This window comes from Rhinoderma darwinii, chromosome 10 (assembly GCF_050947455.1).
Source record: "Rhinoderma darwinii isolate aRhiDar2 chromosome 10, aRhiDar2.hap1, whole genome shotgun sequence".
Lineage (NCBI taxonomy): Eukaryota > Metazoa > Chordata > Amphibia > Anura > Rhinodermatidae > Rhinoderma > Rhinoderma darwinii.
In genome coordinates this window covers 24,148,349-24,169,223 of record NC_134696.1, presented here as the reverse complement: position 1 = coordinate 24,169,223, position 20,875 = coordinate 24,148,349, and the positions used below count along the sequence as shown (strand labels likewise).

The 20,875-nt window shown below is 43.3% G+C and overlaps 1 protein-coding gene across 3 annotated transcripts in view; it reads right to left on the bottom strand.

The window, feature by feature from the left end:
• Positions 1–20,875, bottom strand: part of PRDM2 (PR/SET domain 2) — an 84,927-nt gene that overhangs the window by 12,253 nt on the left and 51,799 nt on the right. For all 3 annotated transcript variants that reach the window (XM_075839517.1, XM_075839516.1, XM_075839518.1), the window contains one exon: positions 637–741. In XM_075839517.1, the coding sequence (XP_075695632.1) occupies positions 637–741 (105 nt within the window). The remainder of the gene's footprint in view (positions 1–636; positions 742–20,875) is intronic.

The following is a 20,875-nucleotide window of genomic DNA, read 5'->3' as shown; positions in this document are numbered from 1 at the left end:
GAACATACCCTAAAGGGCTATTCCCACCTTATAAAGTGATGGCATATCACTAGGTTATGCCATCACTTTATGATCAGTGGCAGTCTGACATCTGGGGCCCACACCGATTCTGAGGGCAAAGGGGCTGCAGCGCCGATATAGTACCACCTCCCCTTCCAAGTTTACCGTGTATAGGGGTGCTCCTTGCCACCCGGCCTTACAGAATACTGCAACTGGCCCCATTTATGTGAAGGGGCTCGCAGTGCCCCTCAGTATCGGTGGAGATCCCAGAGGCCAAACCCCCACCGATCAAGTCATGGCTTATCCTAGCAATAAGCAATTACTTTATAATGCAAGGGAAGAAAAAATTCGATCCAGCGCGGAGTTTAAAAGGAAAAATCTTCCACTTTAATGAAAACAAACAATTTAAAACTTACACAAGCACAGAGCCTACGCGTTTCAACCGATTCACTCGGTCTTAATCATGGCATGTCATACAACCTTACTGTTCCAGCCTGCATTTGTATGTGCAATCGCTTTAGAAGATGGGACTGCCCCTTTAATTGTATTAGCATCTTATGTAAGCCCAACACATGAGGGCCTCAGAAGTAGGTTTAGCTGCAAGAAGTTGAGCGAGAGTAATTTAGCATGTCTTACCGTCTGGCGAATCTTTCATTGTGGCAGAAGCTACGTCTGAGCCACTCTTCTTTTCTGGCTTGTTTAAGTTTAGCTTCTTTTTGGCATGAAGTGATCTCTTCCTTCCTACAAGATAAATACAAAGTACGTTACTACAATATAATTTATCCTATGAAATGTAAACTAAAAACAGGAACGGCCAAGCGAAACGCAAAACTATTTAGAAACCTCTAATGGAATATAACCAACATATAGTTGGGGGAATTGTTGCATATAGCGACCAATCAGAGCTCAGATTTATTTTCTTTAACCGGTCGGTAAAAATGAAAGCTGTGCTCCGATAAGATTTTATGGGCATCAAAGACAGTTTTACTTTTAGACCGTATTGATAAATACTCTAAAAAGCCTGGTCAAATTGTGATGACCCCTGGGCCTCCCCGGTGGTCAACGTTCTTGGCCGTGCATTCACGGTCACCCTCCATATATTAGAATGACAGATGCAAAAAGAGAAGAACGTTATGGGAAATTGGTAACTTCTCCTCCTTACCTTTGCACCAGTTTTGATAAATCTCCCCCCACTGTTTACAATGGAACAGAAAAGGGAAGTTGGAAAAGATAAAAGGCTCCAGTTCTAAAGTCAATCAACAAATACTACATATTAACCACCTCACGATGGCCATATACGTTCCAACTGCCGATGCCCTGTGCACTTGTCACTGCATAAACGTTGGCAGCCTTGAATAGGGTTTAATGAGTGCAGTGCTGCTTCAGTGTGAGCAGCGCTTCACTCTGACTGCCGGGGCTTTTGGAGCCCCAGAATACAGCCCCCCCTGTAGATAGCACAAAACCTGAGCTCCCTCTAGGAGCGGAAACCTATGGGCAGTGACATCAGGGGCTCTCTCTAGGAGCGCAATCCCCGGCCGACGCTCTAGCCGGGGATTCCACTGCTGCAGAAGCCCCTGGCGTCACTATCCATATATGGACCATGACGTCAGGGGCTACTCCTGGAGCGTAATCTCCGGCCAGAGCGCTGCCGACGCACTATGTGTGCACTATCTACAGTGGGAAATGCTGCACTATCTACATGGGCATTGTGGTGTTTTCAGGTGGCTGGGACAAAAAAATTATAATGGATGGCAAATGGCGGTTAAAAACGATCAGATGGCCGAGGAAATGGATTCAAATTTTGAGACACATTGATGCAAAACAGCCATGAAAAACTGACAGTTGATCTGTTGTTAACTGCCCTTTTTTTTCACATCATGTGAATATAGTCTTATAGCCCTCTATGCCCTCCGCGATCCAGGCTGACGGAGAGAGAAGACTAAATTGTTACGGAGCTCTACAGCATATATATATATATATATAATTACAAAAAATTATCTTTCACACTCAGTGACTTGTCTGCTCATAATAAAAACATGGAATTTAGGGCCGGTTCACATCAGCGTTGCCCTTCCATTGAGGGGGTTCTGTCAGGAGAACTCAACGGAAAGGCAAACTGAAACCTTAGCTTCCGTTTCCCTCACCATTGATCTCAAAGGTGACAGAAACATTGTTAATGGTTTCCGTTGGTCACCGCTGTAACAGGGTTCTGTTGTTTTGACAGAACCAATAGCGCAGTCGACTGCCTCGCATTTGGCTAGTACAGCCAAATGAGCATATTTAGAAAAATGCACGAAACTTTGCAAATAAACATTTTTTGAAAAAAAAAACAACACACTGTATTTATCATCATCATAGCGCCTATTCGATTATTTAGGCGATAAGGAATTAATAAACTAGTGACAGATCCTCTTTAATGTATAATTGTCTACTTTTGCATATACACGGGCCTAGCCAAAGAATGATCATTAGCCGTGGCAGCGGCTCATCAATGTATGTACAGGATGTGAAACTGCAGGCAATATTTAAAACCACCACCTTCTAAAATACAAATGCGACCTAGAGAAAAAGTCCCTGAGTGATCAATTTAAGTTTAACAACCAACTACACTAAAATTTAAAGTGTAACTTAACCTTCAACAAGCTTGTGACATGTCAGAAGTTTCGATCAGTAGGGATCCGTGCACGGAGACCCCCACCGATCACTAGAACGAAGCGGCAGAGGTGCACGAATGAGCGGTGAGCCACTTGGTTTCTGATCTGCTTTTTTTCAAAAGCCGATGTAGCGGTGTACAGGCTCAGACTTTCTATTGAGTCTGTTTACAGCTCCATCGGCTTTCCAAAAAAAGCAGATCAGAGACCAAGCGGCTCACCGCTCACTCGAACTCACTTCTGCCGCTTCGTTCTAGCAGTCGATGTGCTCGGACACCCACTGATCAAGACTGATATGTCATAAGTTTGTTGAAGGTTAAGTCACACTTTAAGAATTATATATTTTTTCCACTGCATAAATCTAACAAACGTAAGAGAAAAAAAAAGAAAAACTTCAGCAAAAAAGTGCAAAAACACAAGACATAAAAAAAAAATCACTGATCAGCAAACTAAGGCCAGCACACGGCCGTAGTGGTGACTTCGGTCCGTGATTACAGATTGTCATCCACGGGCAGTCCGCAGTCACGGACCGTACACACACACACACACACACACACACAAGATGTACATTTATTTCAATGAGCCCGGACTGCAAATGTGGACCGTATAATGATCCTATTTTTTTTTTTTGGTCCGGGAAATGCATGGACTGTGGAAACCATAGGAGAACATGTGTTCTATACTATCCGCGATTGCAAAACTGCGGCCGTGTGCATGACGCCTAAAGGGCATCTGTACATGAATCAATGACCGGCACTGTAGCTCAGCCTGAACCCCAATGATCAACAGAATGAAGGGATACTAGCGCTCCCTGGAGGGCTGCAGCCACATCAAGGTTTTTCCTGACACCGTAGTACAGTGTGGGACCACCGAGTGGAGGACGCCTACAAAAAGTGTTCCCCTCTCCCTCTCTCTGGAGGACCTAGCATGTTCATGCCTTACACTGAAAGCCCATTTATTTTAAATGGGAATCCATGTAATACTTCACTTCCCCTGCGGTGGTGCTGCAGGGGAATTGTATGCTTGCTCCCAGACTTCCCCACAAATTACAGCAAATTGGTGGAGGATGCAGCAGCAAATTACTCTCTGATTAGCTTTTATAGGTCCCCTTTCCAAATAGAAAATCACTATCTTTAGGGCACATTCAGACGAGCTTGTTCCTCGTCCGTATGCTGCGCATCGAAATAACTCACAGCATACGGACCCATTGATTTCAATGGGGCTATTCAGACATGCGTGAGTTTTCACGTAGCGAGTGTCCGTTATTGGTTCCATTTTTACTCATCTAGTCGCCCATTGAAGTCTATGGGTGTGTGAAAACCACGGACCGCACACGGACGACATCAAGTTACTAAGGAAATGCAGAGGAAAAAAAAAAAAAAGAAGAAGTGCTTGCACGGACGGGAAAAACGCACGCCACACGCAAATCACACCGATGCCATACGCAATGCACACGGACATGAAATGTAGGAAAAACGCTGCGTTTTTACGCGTGCAAATCGGACACGCTCGTCTGAATGTAGCCTAAACCTCAACTATGGAAACGGAAAGTATCTTTAGAATAAAACAGTAATTTCTCTAAACTGGCAACCAAAGACCTAAATAGATTGACAGCAAATGTTTCTTATGTCTGGTGCACGACCGGCAAACCCGAGTTCCTTGTCAAGTTCCCCATTAAACACTGCAGGTTATTTGAGCAGTGCGATATGGAGGATGATGGATAAGAATTATTTCTATGGCTCCATTTGGACAGATCCATTCTTTCCTTACAATACATTTAAATTGCAGAATTATGCAAACAGCCGCCCGTGACGCTCCCGTGTATAGATTTATATTAAAAAGGAACGTGGCGAGCATTATACCGGTGTCGAGCTATTTGTCTGGCGCGGCATTTAGACACAATTAACCTAGATTGCTCTCTTTGAAGCCTTACAGTATTTCTCAGGAAGCCGGCAAAGACATTATCTAGCACCTGCGTGGAATTTATCTCCACATAAAAAACATTTCAGAACACGGGTAATTATACAAGCTGCGCTCATTCCGCGCCACTTAATTGCTATACATAGCTGCAGGCAGAAATAAACAAAAAAGTTACCTTGTAGTTTGTATAAAACTTTCTTTTTATACATATATAATATATTTTAGGGAATACTCATGTTAATGTGAAGCATGGCGATATTATCCAGGCCGATACAATCATTTGAATTTGCCCCGAATCGGGTTTTGCTGTGAGCAGACATTGAGGGATCCCAAAAATTAGAGGCATCTAGATTTTACCGGCATGTAGGCACTTACTAGATTGACCACTATATCATTCCCTTTTTTCATACAAAAACGGAAGGATTTACCTATGAAACAGTGTTGCCTCTGATGCCAAACCCAAATGTCACCGATGGTCACTGGGAAAATGAGCATTAATACCAAGAACCCATACCAATACAAGTTTATCATAGAGGCTTCTTCGTGAGGAAACCCTAATCATTATCTCGACTCTGGCAACTCAATGGGCATACACAATAAGCGGACACAAAATGTTGCCATCCGCACCGCAAAGGGCTCATTCAGACGAGCGTATATGTAGTAAAGACTCATGTACTTCAATGGGGCCGCCCACACGAGCGCGTGAAGGGTCCATGAAAAAATAGGACATGTCCTATTTTATTGCACTTCACGCATCCCTCCATAGACTCTAGTCTATGGAGGATGCGTGATAACGCATCCCGCAAGGGTTTTTCGCGTCCGAAGTTGGCTGAGTTTGTCTGAATGTAGTCTTAGTTTTAACACACTAGAATTCAAAAAGGGTCCTGTATCGGCCGATCGGAGCTTTCATGTTTATGGCAGATTTAAAATAGCCGTCGGCCCCGACATAAATCGGCTTCTCTTACCTCTAGCAATCAGTTGTTATTGCAAGGTGAAGCCATGTTTAACCACCAAGTGGCTGCTGCCAGGGAAATGTAGCATTACATGGCGGCTCAGTAAAGAATGTCTGTCCATGTAACGCATGGACGCGCCAAAGCCGGGCAAATCTTACAAAGTGGCTCACTATTCTAGCTCATAAACAGAGGTCCTGGTAACTGGACAAAATGTTAAACGTTATAACCACGAAAGTTTCTTTTACACCGTCCATTATGAATACGAGCGCCGATCAACAAGACAGCTCATTGATTGGCACTCGTTTGCTCTTTTCTCGAGGAGCTAAGACCAGTTAAGTATGGCGATGAGCAATAGTTACTACAATCTTTCGCCCCATACATTTCCATCATGTTGGCAGCGGGGAGAGGCGCTGCCGACAACTATAAAATGTATTGCAGCATAAATGAGCAGATCAGGCGATAAACAAGCATTTCCCCGTCATCGGCTGATCGTTGTCTTGTTTAGACCGGGCAATGATTGTGAACATGTTCATATGAACGCTCGTTTGCCTGATCATTGGCCGTGTAACATGGCCTTAAGCGTATTTTGCGCATGAAGATAAATTTGTGATAACGAGTGCCGACCATAAAGAGTCATTCACTTTCGAAAGGCATGTAACAATAAGCGCACGTTTTCTCGTTTATTTGATTACTTTCGAGATCGCTTGTCTTTCCGGCCAACAATTCCACCAAACTATAATTTTTAGGTCATCATAAAAGACTCAAATCAATGACAAACAAGCAATTTCTCGCTAATAATGCAATCGCTGCATCTTTACACCGAAACTTTTACATGGGGCGATTATGGCGTAGAAAGTCATATCATCAAGTAAAAGGTTTTTTTTAAGGTCATATTCGCCAGGGATTTTTAGAAGGGCAAGTTGCATGTAAGCTACAGTACATCAGCAGCATGATAAATTATATTTATTTAATAGTATATAGAGCCAACCATCTATAACGATTTCAAAGAATTTCTAAAAATGTCAAAGAAGAAGAAGAGACCCGCTCCCCTTCGGCTTGTTGTTTTTGACAGAAAATCATTTCGGATTCATAAATAAGATATTCTATCCATTTTATTTCAGCGCGTTCAAAAATAAAAAATCGACTTGAGCATGTAAGCTGCACGGCTCTTTCGATCCAGGCTGCATAAAATGCGGAATTTTCCGCCACTGGTGTCGGACTGGTTTGATGTGAAAATTATCGCATAAACCAGTATAATGTATCGTCACCGTGTAGAGAGGTGGTCACTGAATATTCATCCCAAAACCTATAGCTTCAAGTTTACACAACGATACAATTCAGAGGTCAGTCAGACATCTAAAGGAAGATGGGCGACAACCAGTAGATCCATTGTTACAACTCAACAGGGGTCGTCACCCAGGCTTTATAGATTCAGGAATGGGGACTCTGCCCAGTCCTGCACGGATAAATAGGTGTGGGGGATGTAACCAATACTGGGCAGATTTCCCATTCTGAAACGTCTAACATTCGAATTTTGCTGTGGAAAGGTCACAAATCTGGGGCAAAATTCCACCGACGTATTTTCGGTGGAATTTTGTGTAGACGTAACCTAAGGCTGGCTTTGTTTACACGGCCAATGTTGGGGATTCAGTTAAGGTTTTTAACACTTTTGATGGCAAAACTAGAGCGGCATGCAGCGCAACTCTGGTCTTCAAAATTATGGATACCACAAGGAAACCCCAACAAACCCCATTTTGGGTAAATGTGCTTTGTGTGGTGCCGTTTGGATCCGTTATACGACTGATTTGGCAAAATATCATGGTTTCCGTTAGATACGTTATAATTCCTTCAGTCATTTTGAGGCAGATATTGACTAGAACATTTTCCGCATTTTTCGCTGCGTTTTCCACCCATGGCCATTGAGCGCCGCCGTGAAGAACGCGATCTCTGCCTCGCATTGAGGTCAACGGGAGGTCAGAAACGTCCGAAGAAAGGGCATGTCGCTTTTTCCCGCAATCGTTTTTTACCTCTCGCAGGTAAAAAAAAAAAAAAAACGCATCCGCCTCTAATTGAAATCAATGGGAGGTGGTTTTGGCCGTTTTTGGTGAAGTTTCTGCGTCAAAAACAGCGCCAAAATACTCCGTGTGAACTAGACCTTATTGTTGTAGTATCTAGTATTTCCAACAATAAGCATTCAGAGATACAAGGAATCGAAATTCTATATCGTTGTCCTGGGAAACAGTCAGCAGAGGAGACAAATGACAACTGCCTGCATTGTGCTTATGGAGAAGGAGACCATGTAGTCTACGTCTGCTGATGGGCTGGCAGGGGAGTCACAAGGAATTTGACTTCCCTGCACATCTTATCCAAATAGGTATGCCAAAGCAAATATAATGGTTGTCACCCAACTTTCCAAGGAACCGACATAAGCTGGCAGGAAAGGAGGATTCGAGGATATTTACGGATGATTTTGTTTGGTTTTCTTTTTAAAAAGGGGGAAGCGCTTAGACAAAGCAAATGTGCAAATAAAACGTATGCGGAGTCAGCGAGGCAATGAGTGGCCTAACCAAATTAACATGACAAACTGAAGTCTGCATTGTTCTACTCACCCTGCAAGAACTTCGGAACAAAGCATCTCTCTCAGATACGGAACAATGCTCGCTATAATTAGCACAAGGAGCGGTGAAGAATGAGAATTGTGCTTACTTGTATTTATAAGGTCCTTGAGAAGATATGGCCATGTTCTGAAGAATATCTGCATATAATGTGTCATTAGAAGAAAATTATGTCAACATGGTCTTCAATTAAAATGTTAAAAAGTACAGAACAATTACAGCACACAAGGGGAATGTCACAAAGCTTTCCTGGACTTCGGAATGGCGTATCTTACTACTTCGAGAAAGAATCACTTAGGCCCCATATACACGAACGTGTATTTGTGGCCGCAATTCACCCACAAATCTGCGGGTGAATTGTGGCCCCATTCATTTCAAAGGGCCCATGCACACGACCGTGGTAACCACGGTCCGTGCATGGCCCAGGAGCCTGGACCGCAAAACGATAGGACGTCTTATTACAGCGGTATTTTGCAGACCAGGCTCATAGAAATGAATGCACGCGGCCGTCTGAGCCACAAATCACGGCCGCGCACACCACCACGGTCGTGTGCATGAGGCCTAAACTACAAAGCAGATTTGCCATTCAGGGATCTAGTAAAACTGGGTGACAACCACCCAGGAGCTGTAACATAGAACATAATGGCTGAAAATAATAGTAAAGGCCCTTTCATACAGACTGAACAATCGCCATGTTTGATAGACAGCAAGTCCGGGGCCTAAGTACAAAAAAAATGGGTCTTAGAAAGAATTCCAAACTCAAGCACTGCTGCCGGAAGAACAAGATCGACCGCTATACAGTTTACTGAAACGGCTTGAGGCATTGCCTCCTCGTATTACACTACACAGAGGACAACAAGCAGGATTCTTCATTTGTAAAGACCAAAGTACATGTGACAGAGCTGACATAACCTTAAAGGAACACTACATTCACAAATAAATGTAAAAGTAAAAACAGGAGATAAAGTCGCCCACGCGGTCATTCCGCGGGATCTTCTGCAGTTAAGGCCCTTTTACACCGGGCAATTACCGGACAGCAAGCGTTCACAGAATAATAGTCCTGTATAAACAGGGCAGCTATCGGCAGATGAACAAGCAAATGATCGTTCATTTGCTGATCGTATAGTCTAAAAAACTTGAAATATAATAGTTGTCGGCAGCACATCTTGGTGTGTAAACAAGGAGACGCGCTGCCAACATGATGATAATGTATGGGGATGAGCGATCGGGGTAACGACCGCTCGTCCCCATACATAGCTCCTTGTGAAAGAAGAAAACAAGTGCCAATCAACGAGCCGTCTCATTGATCGGCGCTCGTTGCACCAGGGCCTTTATGTAAACAGTCTAGTAGAAATCTCGCAGAGAACACAGGAGTTAATTACCTCCTGATCTCTTCCACATTTAGCTGACAGATAAGGGGTGGGGCTCCGTCAGTCAATGGGCATGGCTTGGTGATTCACGTCTACTATGTCAGACAGGGCAGTGGGGTAGGGCTCCTGCTGCAGCCAGTTGCCTTACAGCCAAGCATAGGTTTGTGAGAACGGGAGGGTAAAAATAGCTGTTCTGGGACACATTTAGACATATATAAAAATGAATTTTCTATCAGTGTCAATTGCAATCCGAGACACTATTTATGTGCACGTTCTACATTTAGGTAAAAAAACTAATGGGGTTCACGTCACAAGCCAAGATTACATGGTTTCTCTTCACATCATAGCAAATATAAAAAATACACAACATTACAGCCATGTTTTACGGTAAGTTTCTCCTTTTAAAGGTCACATTAGTATATTAGGGAATTGTATTGCCTAAATAACTCCCTGTGGCTGGTCTGTAAGCACTTCAGTGCCGTTTATGGGAGAGGGGGCGCATCAATTATTTTAGGTCTACAAACAGCTTCACTTGATATTCTTCATGCAATATAAGATATTTTACATTGCTAGGATTCTATTCATGCTGCATAATACAGAGAATGCTGTTCCATAGTCAGGGAGCAATGTGTCAGCTCTATCTTCCAATTATCCCAAAATTGTCCATGCTCCGATTGGCTGAAAATACTTCTTTAATAGTGAGAAGGAGGTAAGCTTGATCTCACAGGGAACAAAGAATCGGGCGATCCTTCTTTTTCCCAAAGGAAGAGGTCAGGGGACTATCGGGCTGTCCCCATCCACATAAGATTGTTTCGCGATCCAACCAAAAGTCTTAGGCCTCATGCACGGCCATGATTGTCAGGTGGGTCGGTCGGCCGTGGATTGTCGCCCGCGAGCCGCCCGCAAATCGCGGGCCGTGCACGTGGTAGCATCCATTATTTTCTATGAGTCTGGACCGCACAACATGTCTGTTCTTTGTGCGGTCCAGGCTCCTGGGCCATGCACGGACCGTGGAAACCAGTCATGTGCATGGGCCCATAGAAATGAATGGGGCCGCAATTCTCCCGTGGATTTTCAGGGGGAATTGTGGCCGCAAAAGCATGTTCGTGTGCATAGGGCCTTATATCCAAGATTAAGAACATCTGTATACGTTTGGCACCAACTGGAGGTTTTTAGTGGCTGTCAAGGACATCAAAAGAAAAAAAAAAAAAAACTTACTAGCAGCATAGCATGAGCAAAGTTTCCACTGGGATTTTCCGAATGTGATCTTAGAATGAAGTTTGGCAAAGTTTGACACCTATGGGCTATAACAACAAACATGACCATGTAGCATTCCAGTGGTGGTCAACAAAATAAAACAAAAATGCAACTTTAGTTGGCATGTGACCCTAAAGGTGAACCACGAAGGACTGGGAAAAGGTTTCCCGGTCTTCGTTAGATCCTGCGTCTGTCTACATCAGGATGATGGACTGGTCAGAGTTGACTAAGCGTCAAGACACCCTGGACACATCCTGTGCAGCATTAATACTTCATACTTGTTGTGGACGTGCAATAATGTTCACCCAACACGTGAATTATACCAACCGGGGAACCATGGATCCACTCAGATTACTTAAAACAATGTGGCTGACCCGGTGTGACCCATTATTTCACTAAAGCCTGGATACAAAGTCATATTGACCAGCTGTAATTATTTATGTCAAAAGATGGGTTGTCAGAGAATGGTTTCCAAAAATTTTACAATGTAGCCATTTTGCTTCATTGGCCTCCACCATCTCATAATCTCAACCCCATAGGGCATCTTTGGGATGATGTGTAACAGCATGGCTTTACAAACCACTTTAGCTGTATGGTGTCATTGTTTCTGCGAGGTACAGCAAGGTGTACATTTCAAATATCTTCTATAATCCTGGGGCAGTCCTAAAGACAAAAATGTATCCTACCTGTACCTAGGCAGATGCACGTAAATATCCACACATATCACGGAGCAAAAACACAATCTGACAAAGCAACTATGTCAAGTCAACACAAAGTACTGACACATAATTGAGCAACTCTGATAATGGAATTCAGAAAATATGACACTGGCTGAACAGAATTTAACCTCCATCGTCAACGTGTGAATTGACCCAGTTACTAAAAAAAGCTCAACATATACACGTGACGTCAAGGAAGAAAGGAAAAAAAAAAAAAACACACGCAAAGGGAAAAGGTTAAATTCTCTAAGCACGTTGGAATATATACGATGATCGATGCAGATGGTGCATTCATTGTAGGGACGATACAGCTGCTTTTGTCTTGAAGAATCCCTAATACCTAATACCTATATTTAGTCCATTGAATGACTCTTTTGGCGTCCTACAGCTGGTGCAAAGGAGGAAAAAAAAAATTGAAAAGTCAAAGCCAACGACCATGTAGAAGTTATATGGGGTATAAGGGGTTCGTTCAGTCATATTAAACTCATTTAGGATTGAGGGTCCACCAATATGGAGTAACATGCTGCTGGAAGCCAAGGTCAATTAGATATTTGAAGTTGTGAAGACTCAACTTCTATTCTTTTTTTTTTTTTCGTTTTCAGTGGCACGATAGAGGATGACCAATGGACATCCATGCCCTCATGGTTTGCATGGAGTGTCTTCGTAGCTGGGAGCTGCACTGGACAGTGGGCACTGGAGTCATTTTACATCTGTTGGTTTGGGCCGTAAAAACGAGCGCCAATCAATGAGACAGCTCGTTGATCAGCACTCGTTTGCGCCTTTCACAAGGAGCTATGATCAGTAATATATGGCGACGAGCGATCATGACACAGGGAGATGTGCTGCAGACAATATTTTGTGCCGCATAAACGATACGTTCAGCCGATGATTGTGCGTCTACTAGTTCATCGGCTGATCAATGCCCTGTTTACACGGGGTAATGATCGGGAACGAGAGTTAATATGAATGCTCATTTTCCCAATCATTTGCCCAAGCAGGGTACCCTCTCCGACCATAAGGCAAACATGCCCAAAAAGTACTCAAAATAGTGGTTTGAGAGGTAACCTCTTTATAGATGTTTTTTTATTACACGTGTTCCCAAAAGGGTGGGGGGTAGTCCTAAGACAGTACAAATCGAGACCCATGTCCATGTCTCTGGAAGACTGCAGGGCACGTACTCATTTTATGTTAAAAATCAGCAAATATCCACCATAATTTATTTGCTAAACCGATGACTAGTCTGTAAACCTCAAGTACCTTTTTTTGACATATAACCCAAGAAAAAATACTCTTCAAATTTTTCCTTTCTGAAACTCGAATAAAAAGGAAGGAAAGGAATGAAATATTCTAAAAATAGTTTCACATTCAGATTCTCTCTGACCTCATCGTAGCCACTTACACAATGACTGTTTACCAGCAGAGTAGGGCTCAATCTTGTTGAAATATCTTGTATGTAGCCAGGGGCGTAGCTAAAGGCTCATGGGCTCGGGTTCAAGAATTCAGCTTGGGCCCCCCTACCATTTCTCAACACCACCATCATAATCATCAGACCCCTGCGCGCACCTATGCCAGACGTCTTGCCCAACAGCCCCATAGTATAATGCCCCCACACAGTATAATGCTCCCATAGCTGCCCCCAAACAGTATATTGCCCCCTATAACTACCCCATACCGTATAATGCTCCCCATATCAGCCCCCACAGTATAATGCCCCACATAGCTGCCCGCATACAGTAAAATGCCCCTCCATATCAGCTCCCCATACAGTATAATGCCCCCCCATATCAGCTCCCCATACAGTATAATGCCCCTTCCCATATCAGCTCCCCATACAGTATAATGCCCCCCCATATCAGCTCCCCATACAGTATAATGCCCCCCATATGAGCTCCCATACACATACTCCGGTGTGTGCTCTGAGCGACTCGGCGTAGACAGGCGCGATGATGTCTCTACATCCCGTCTGCCTGTGTCGAGCCGCTCAGGGCACAGTGAATACTGTAGCAAGGAGACGTCCGCTCCTTGCTCCAGCATTGAATGGAACTGGGACCTCGGTGAGTGACTCACGACCCCCGGTGGTATTCACACAACCCCCCCCCCGAGGGGGACGCGACCCACAGTTTGTAATGTATTGTGCAGTTTGCGATGGAGAGAGGAGGGGGGCTGTAATTTAATGGGCCCCCCCTCTACCGCAAACAGCACAATACAACACATTGAAAAACACAACAACACATTACAAGACAACACAACACATTACAATACAGACTCTGCAGCTCACCTGGAGTCCTCCGCACCGGCTCTTCCAATGCACTGGCTGGAAGACGTGTCACGTGACAATACAGTCACATGGTACACTAAGTGTACCATGTGAACATAACCAGGAAGTGCCGGCTTCACGGCACAGAAAATGTATTTAACAAGCCTGCTGTACGGCAACGGGGGCCCGTGGGCCCCACAGGCTTAGGAGCCCGGTCGCAACTGCGACCCCTATAGCTATGCCACTGTATGTAGAAAAAGAACATTGGTGTAAATATACGTACGGGCAGATAAGAAGGAATGGCTGGTAAACGTCCCTCCAGTGTCATTCGGGAGACTACGTGGAAATCTTACAAGAACATTTATAGGAAGTGATTAAGAAAAACACTTTATAAATAGACAAGAATTGAGTGACATTAGCCATGGGCCCCTTTACTACACTGTTCATTCAGAAGTAAAAATAGACAAAATTAACTCAAACCTGGGAAAGGAAAAATCAAAAGGGATGGAAATAAATGCTTTTACGAAACACGACTTGTTTCCATGTGTCTACCTGGTAAGTGGTTTTCTGCGGCTCTATCGTTATTGGACGGAAAAACTACACGGGACGAGAAAAATATTAACACCATGAATGTTAAGGTTTGAGATTATGGTGGACATCAAACAAGTGGATCCTTCACCAAATCAGGCCTATTCTTCTAAGTAAGGCATGACACAGGAGGCTGAAGCTTTATCCCATTTTTGATAAGTCGGGAGACGTTCCACCACATTGGAAAACACAATTACAAATTAGAAATTAATGGATCCGCAATTTATCCACAAAAATGCGGACACAAAAGAATGGTCGTGTGCATGGGGCCTTACTTATAATGGGCTTAGGGAGATAGAATATGAAAACTTCATAAGTCAAAAGGACTTTAAAAACCATAGAGCAACGCCAACACATTCTGGACAAGTGTAGCTGGGTCATTGCAAAGTAAAGGAGATCTGATGCTGGCCATCACAAAGCCGATAGGGAACCAACCCCAGCTTTCACTTCCAGTAAGAAAGACATAACACAGCACGTATATAATTTACAAGAAGTGAGCATTACTTATAAATACAAGAGAACACTCCGTATGAACACCATGACCTACATACAGTGGATATTGTCATTGCTAATTCCGTAAACAAAGGAAGCGCAAAGAGTTAGTGATTCTCTTATGTCACTAGTTCCAAAGCAATAGGAGACCGTTAAGTGGTCCTCCGCTTTGGAAAATCGCCTCATGTTAGGCTACATTCACATGAATGGCCAACCTCGGACGTAAAAAAAAACAACAACTGTTTTTCACGTCTGGGTAGCACCCATGCAGGAAGCCTTGTCACAGATCCCCCATAGACTAGAGTCTATGAAGGAATGCGTGAAAACGCAAGAAAATAGGACATGTGCTATTTTTTCACGGACCCTTCACACGTTGAAACAACGGTCGTGTGAACAGCCCCATTGAAATACATGAGTCTGTATGACGGCCGTTGTTTTAACGGCCGTCACATGGACAAGATACACGCTCGTCTGTATGAGCCCTTAGAAATGTCCCTTGACAGTAGGTTGATCACAAAGTGTCCCCCTGCTGTGACTCCCAGCAATCAGTTGTGATCTGTGGAAAACTGTCAGTAAGTGTTCAATTTTCCTGCAGCACCGCCACAGGGGAAACTAAGCATTACACAGTGTCCATTCAAATTAATGGGTTGTTTGTGTAATGCAGGACAGGACAGGTCTTCCAGAGTGGGAAACACTCTTTGTAACCTTTCCCTACTCTGGCCAAAAGAGGAGGCTGCTGAATAGAGGACCCAACTCGTAATTCCGAAATCCCTAATAGGGAATATGAAAATGGATTTTCTTAAACCATAAAACACCTTTAATTCTATTGTAAAATAATTGGTTCTACAATGTGCAAGTTAGGCTTTTGAAAATAGGAATCTTGCATGTTCAAATTTGACTCTGGCCCAGTTGGTCATGGCTTGGACTTTATGGAAGAATGAGAACCGTGTGTGACCAATCAGAAAAAAAACTAGGAGTTCCACCATTTTTTTTCTTAATCTTTACCCATTGGAACAATTTTTGGAACTGTACCCTACTTGAATAATTTTAAGATCCCTAGGACAATGAAACAGCTTTACGAAACCTAATCCATTGGAACAAGTTTCGGAACTGAAACCCAATGACTGCTAAGCAGTGTCCCGAAGTTAGTGACATATCCAGATCTTCACAAATTTGTGGTGGTGGTGAGTATTTATACCCTTGAGTATTATCGAGGACTCAGTTATCCTCTCTAGCTTTCGAAGTTGTATTCTTAGCTGTATTTTTGTTACTGTTCAGCCCTAGAAAGCGAATGTGATAATTATATGGACTTACTTACACATAGAAGAAATATCCGCTGATCAATGCCACACAGTTGAATTAAACAAAAAAATCACTGTTGATTAAAGTAGAAAAGGGGAATTTTATAATGACAATTTCTATAGTTCTACAATTTTGCTTTATTGCTGGTCATCGTGACCGTTTATCTGGCAGGGCTATATGCCGAATGCTTAAAAGGGGTTTCTGGGATTTAAGTATTTTAGAAACAATATTATCGTATCACTTTGGTCGGAATACCCCTTTAGACATTTATGGTGTTTCTGTAAAATAAGTCAGAAAAGTATGATCGCTGGGGGTTTCACCTCTGGGAGCTTGATCTATTGTGAAAACAGGGGAGCAGAGACCCTTATTCAGCAATCCAAAATGGCAGGCGGTGGCCAAGAGAGTTCGGAGAAGTACGTAGTGAACAGGAGTAGCACAAACGCTCTGCCTGCTCCTCACCGTCTCAGCTTTTGACTGCCACTTTGGATTGCCGAAATGGGGTCACAGGACCCACGTTCTTCCGAAAAGTTAGGGTACCGAAGATGAAATTTCTGATGTATCCTACGGATAAAAAAATAATGTGAATGATGGTGTTAATATTTCTTAAAGAACCAGGTCTAGGAAAACTACGTTTTTACATAAGGTCTTCCCTGATGCAAGTTAATGGGTAATGTTAGCAGGGTAACGCCGGCAGCAGGGTAATGTCCCAAATCTTGACTGGAAAAGGACATGCTATGGTTAAAAATGGCAAAATCCTGTTATAGGCACATATATGTGTAAATGTTTATGAAACGGAGGTCTTGGGCCCAGTTCACACAGTTTTCTGATGCCGATTTTGACGTGGAAACAGGGGCAAAAAACCGCCTCCCATTAATTTGAATGGGAGGCAGAATTCTCTTTCTTGCCGCGGTTCCGCCTCGGACCTCAATGGGAGGCAAATAGTGTTTTTTACACGTTGCGCTCAATGGCCGTGGGCAAAAAACGCAGCGAAATTTGCAGCAACAAATCGAAGCCAGGTCAAAATCTGCCTCAAAATTCCTGAAGGAATTTGAGGCAGGTTTTTTCTGCCTGCAAAAAAACAACATGTGAACAAGGCCTTACTGTGCTAATGGCTCCCAGCACAGCAGCACAAGATACGTACACAGTAAATTCCTTTCATACGTTATCTGATAGTTCAGAAAGTCTGATAATCGGATACGCGTTTCCAGCCCAGAACAGCAATATAATGTGGAATTTCACAAGACCAGAAGACTGCGAAAAGAAAAAACAGATGACGAAATTCCTATTGTAAAAGCAGATTGTGTGTAAACGTTTTATTTTGGCCTTTTTTACAAGATGTTATCTATTCCTGACGTGAGTTTTTTTTTTTATACATTTCTATGACCGTCAGATAATTGAGAATATCGGATGATCCCGCCGGAATGACGCCGGATTAATGGAATTTGTACCGAATACGATAAAGCAAGCTACAGACGGCTACCTATGAATATGAATGGACGTGGTCTTTGGCACCAGACAAGTACATTGTTTACATCTGCTAAAGAAATAACAGGAGTGTAAAAAAAACAGAGAAAAATCACTCAAAACTGCCTTACCTATAGCCCCACCCACACCGAGCTGCTCAGCATTGTAAACACTAGAGCAACATCATGTAGTTGTGGTCTGTATGTGATCATTTATTTTGTGAGCATTCAAAAGGTCGAACGTGAGTTGAGGAGTATAAAAACATAAATCCGTAGGAAATAAAAAAAAATCTAAAAGCTTCACTCTATGGCTTCAAGCCGAAGTGTTGTTTTTTTTTTAGTCCATACTGATGCAGGAGCCATTGCATAACATGATCACATGATGTAACAACGCGTGAAGAGTCAACGGGGCCTAGTCATGAGGGAACACCCGCACTGTCAAGATGTTACAAAACACCATAGATTCAGGCATGACAAATATATCAAATTCTCAGAAAGATGGGTCATCACAGGGTTAGGCTATTATCACACGACGGTGAAAAAAAATGTCAATTAAAAACTGAACAACAACGGTCAGTATTTCATGTCCGTTTTGCATCAGTATCTCCAAATTTTCATCCATTTTCCAGTCCGTTTTTCATCCGTTTTGAATCAGTTTTTCATGGCCGTAAAAAAAAAAAAAAAATAAATAAATAATTTCATTGGCCAGGTTATTTATGTCCCAACCCCCTGAAAACACCGAAAAGGTGGTCACATGTTCACCTAGACACTATTTACAGCCTCCCTGTATATGATGCCACACAGGCAGACATGAATGCCCTACATACTCACCGATGCAGCGCTGTCTTCCTCAGGTAAGGTCCCTCGTCTTCACGGGATCTGCGGCGACGCAATGACACATACTCACCGATGCATCGCTGTCTTCTGGTGTGGTCGCTAGTCTCACGGGATCTGCGAAGGCGGCACGATAACGTCATCGTGACGCCTTCGCAGAACCCGTGAGACTAGCGACCAGACCTGAAGAAGTCGGCGCTGCATCGGTGAGTATGTGTCATTGCGTCGCCGATAGCCAGCAAGGGAACTAGCAGTTCCCTTGCAAATCCCCATGCCACAGATCATTTTATAACGGTTGTTACATGTATTGACAGCCATTAAAAACGGATTCATTGACTTCTATGGGGGCCGTCAGGCCGTTAACACGCCAAAAATAGGATGTCCTATTTTTTGACGGCCATTATTCACAGGCCGTTAAAAAAAGGCTGTGTGAATACGCCCATAGATCATTGTTCTGAAAATGGTCATGTGAATAAGGCCTTAGTCAGGCTCTATTCACATCTGAGTTGGGGTCCCGTTCTGACGTTCCATCTGAGCTTTCTGTCAGAATGGGACCCTGACCAGAGTGACACAGACAGAAACCGGAGGCAATAGCGTAGTAGACTACGTTTAAATCGACTCCGACGTTTAATTCCATGTGTCCGCTACAGCCTGTGATTGGCCGCAGTAGTCACATGGGAGGAAACATCATCCCAGGAGGCCGGCCTGGACGAAGAAGCACAGAATTCTGGGTACTATTTTTTTTTCTCCCGAGTTGCGATTTTTGCGGCGGAATCGCAGCCTTTCTACCACAAAAATCGCAACATCTTCTATTTGGGAAAACCTGCAACAAAGCGATTAGGCAAATACAATTGACATGATGCGGATTAAAATAGCACACGCTGGGTAATTTTCTGAGCGTTTTTTACGCCTATCATTTACGCAGCGTGGATGAGATTTGTTCAAAACCGCAGTATTTACGCAACATGTGAACTCGGCCTAATGGCAGCCATATTGCTTGTTACCCTTTTCCCGAAACAGACATAACTAAGGAACGGCTGAAAATATTTGTTTTTAGGGAGGAAACCCCGAGAACCTGATGCACAGACCCTGTACGGACATAGAGTCCCTACAGTTCCGTAATAGGCATTACGTGCCTTCTTGCATTGCTTCTAGGGCAGAATACCTCTGTAATATTGTATGCGATGGACCATCATTTTTTATGGATAAATCCATGAGAAACAAAAACAAAAAAATCCCATAATCCTCTGTATGAAGCATTACCAGGTACAGTATGGATACAGATATTTCTATAGGTGCCGTATTACAGATCTCTCTAACAGTCATGTGAAGGAACGCTAACGGGTGAAAGGTTTAAAAGTCAAAAATGAGCCGACATAAAAAATTGGTTGTTGGCAGCAAATGTTATTATTTGATATTTTTGCCTTTTTTAACACCTCTATTCAAGATGTATTTTCCATACAGGGACGCGTATCGAGTCCGAACTGGTCTCTTCATCAGGCTGGTTCATCATGGTTCAGAGCTGCGATCACCATTGCAAAAGTAGGACTCTAAAAAGTTGAGACCCCTGCTAGCTTTTTATTAGGCCTAGTTCGCATCTGCGCTGGTCATTCTGTTCCGTCAGAGCAGCAAAACAAGGGAATAACTGGAAGCTCAGTTTCCATTGCACCACCGGCGGCCAACAGAACCTATAGACAATGAGTTCCGTCGGTTGTCTGTCGAGGTGTCCGTGGTTTTACCGGAACCAACAGCGCAGCATGCTGTGCTATTGTTTTCGGTATTATTGGCGGAACCTGTGACTAAGGCCTCGAACGGATGTGAAGTAGGCCTGAGTTGCTTCCCCCCTTTCTTCATCAGAAACACAAGTGGGGAAATGGAGCAACAAGGATGCGACAAATACCGCAAGCACATGACCCGTATCTTACAGTATTGGAAACGTCCCGCCATTGAAAAGCCTGAAAAAACATTCACACCTAAAATTGTTATTTTTTTTAATTGCGTTAAATTATACAAATGAAAACAATCTTACGCCATCCAGCTAAAAAAAATTATAATTAATGTGTGTATATATATATATATATATATATATATATATATATATATATATATATACACACATATACACACACACACACACACACACTTTTAACATGGAAGTCTATGGCCGACGTATGCCTTATAACATTATTTTTTTACACGATGCCTGTGACGGAAACTTTTTTTTTTTATTAAACATGTACGGCGGTACCTGTAATCACGGTCCGCGATTATGCACACGGCCGGCCGCAGAGTGCCACCCGAATTTTCGCCCCGTGCGCCCATACAAACTTTGGGAGCACAGTCCGTAAAATGCAAAAAGATAGGACATGTCCTATCTTTTGCGGAGGCTTTCTACGGCCTGGACACCTTCCCCGCAAATATACGGTAAGGTGTCCAAGGTCAATAGAAATGAAT